This window comes from Antrostomus carolinensis, unplaced genomic scaffold (genome assembly GCF_000700745.2).
Source record: "Antrostomus carolinensis isolate BGI_N321 unplaced genomic scaffold, ASM70074v2 scaffold40313, whole genome shotgun sequence".
In the NCBI taxonomy this organism is placed as follows: Eukaryota; Metazoa; Chordata; class Aves; order Caprimulgiformes; family Caprimulgidae; genus Antrostomus; species Antrostomus carolinensis.
Window position 1 is genome coordinate 902 of NW_010307982.1, and position 2,134 is coordinate 3,035.

Below are 2,134 nucleotides of genomic sequence, written 5' to 3' on the forward strand. Positions count from 1 at the left end.
GGCTCAGCCGTGCCACGGCCGGGAAGCGATGCTCATTGTTCTTCCACCAGTCCAAAGGGTTGGTGCTGCGCTTGCAAAGAGGCTCCACGATGTAATTTTCCAGTTGTTGGTGGATTTCTGGCATGCTTTCCGTCGGATCTTTCCCCAAAAGGAGGTCGTAGATGCTCTGTAAGGTGCTACTGGAGCATCTATCCTTGTGAGCAGGTAACTGGCTGCCCGTGTCTCCACCCTCAGCTTTGTGATCTGAGTTTGGCACCCAAAATTGAGGAGCAGATGGGGATTGCTGGTGGAAAAGCTGGGACAGCAGATTTTTGACTCGTTGGTGTAGCTCGCTCCTCAAGTTGGGGCTGAGGAACCTCATCTCCTTGAAGCGTGGGTCCAAAAAGGAAGCGATGACCGCGGGGTTTTCTAGCACCTTCTCCTCCTCTGCCAAACCCCAGCGTCGCGTCAGCTCCGACCTGATGTTGCCGATGACCATCTTGATGGCGGCGCCAACTTCTTCCGCCTGCTGTCCGATGGTGGAGATGATTCCATGGACACAAGGCATCAGGGAGGAGATGGAAACGTTCTGCTCCTCACCAAGGAAGGACGTGGCGATTTTAATCGTCCTCATAACCAGCACCAAGTCCTGCAGGAGCTTCCACTGGTGATCAGCCAAGTTCTGAACAACCAACACACCCTTGGGGTGTTCCTCCAGCACGGACATGATGGCCCACTTCAAATCCAGGAGGTTCTCACACATCTCCATGGTGGTGACCCAACGAGACACCACATCCACCACTAGTTTCAGCTTGGTTTTATTGATGGCTTCCAGTTTGCTGTTTAAGGAGCAGGTGGCTTTTGCATCTTGCTGGAAGAACCTGACGATTCCCCGAGCGATGCTCAGAGCTTCTTGGACCTGTTCCACCTCCAGCCCCGTTTGGATGCAGAGGTGAAGGGTACGAGCGGCGCAGCACAAGCTGCTCCAATTTGGTGTCTTCTCCAAGTGCCACCGGCTCTCCGCCGCGCTCCCCGGCGTGTTGTGCATGACACAGGAGACAGCTTTACCAGATAACCCAAATTCAGAGAGGATGTTGTGGAGTTTCTCCCCAAAATCTGCCTCGTCTCCATCCGCCTGCCGCGTCTCCAGGCCGCACCGCGCCCGCCGCCACTCCTCGTCGATGAAATTGGCCGTCACTGTCCGGTAAGTCCAACCAAGTTGAGATATCCAGAACTCAACACAAACCACCATGCTTTGAGCCGTCTGTAAATAACGTTCTAGGTGTTGCTTCACCACGTTATATCTCTGCCGTAACTTCCCGGCGAGCTGCGCCGGCGACGGGAGAGCAAAACCCGGTTCCAAGAACCCAACGAGGAGCCCAAATCCTTTATCTTTCACCACAGAAAGAGGCTGCAAGTCACGGAAAATCATCTCCAACACCAACTCCACCATCACATCGTTCCGTGGTTCCGAGCAGGACGCTCCGTGGTTAAACCCGCTCTCCGGCGTCGTTTGCCGGCACCGTTTGGCGACGCTTTCTTGGGCGGGGTAATCGGATTCGGTAAGTTGATCGTCTTTGAGTTGAGAGAGGAGAGTGTTCCTCATGCTGTGTTTCCTCACCAGGTGTTCCCTCATGGTGGTGGTGCTGTTGTGGAAGGAAAGTTGCTTCTTACAGATGTTACACTCCACGTAAGCGTCGCCCAATTTGGTGTAATAATTCCACACTTTGGATTTCCGGCGGTCGATGTAGAACGTCATGTTCATCCCTTCTTGGCCAACACCTTTCTTCCTCTTGAGCGACGGCGTGAGGTTGGTGGTGGCCGTGTTGTAGGTGTTGAAAACCATCGAGATTTCCTCTGCGGAGACAAAATGTGACGCAAAATAAGCTTAAAAATGTTAATTTTGATGTTTTTTTAGGATCTCGGTGACGTTTGGGGGTTGGAAACATCAAGATGGTGGATGTTTTGGGTGGGTACGTACCTTGTACCGGCTGCGGGACGAGAGGGAGCGATGGTTCCTCCTCCTTCATCATCTCTCCACCTTCATCCTCCTCCTCCTCTTTGATGCTCTTCGGTAAGAACGGAGACGCTCTCTTGGGGTTGACGTTGGCCATGGTGGGTCTTGGCACCGGGTTGGAGAGTTGAGTGAGGGGGG

At 53.5% G+C, this 2,134-nt stretch overlaps 1 protein-coding gene across 1 annotated transcript; it reads right to left on the minus strand.

Annotated features, from left to right (window-relative positions):
* Positions 1-13: 13 nt before the first annotated feature.
* LOC104523146 (zinc finger BED domain-containing protein 1-like) lies at positions 14-2,093 on the minus strand (the record flags this gene model as incomplete). Its single annotated transcript, XM_010165631.1, has 2 exons — positions 1,961-2,093; positions 14-1,836 (listed from the first exon to the last, which is right to left on the minus strand). Coding segments are annotated over exons 1-2 (1,956 nt in total), but the record flags the coding sequence as incomplete, so codon positions are not given.
* Between the last annotated feature and the right edge of the window lie 41 nt (positions 2,094-2,134).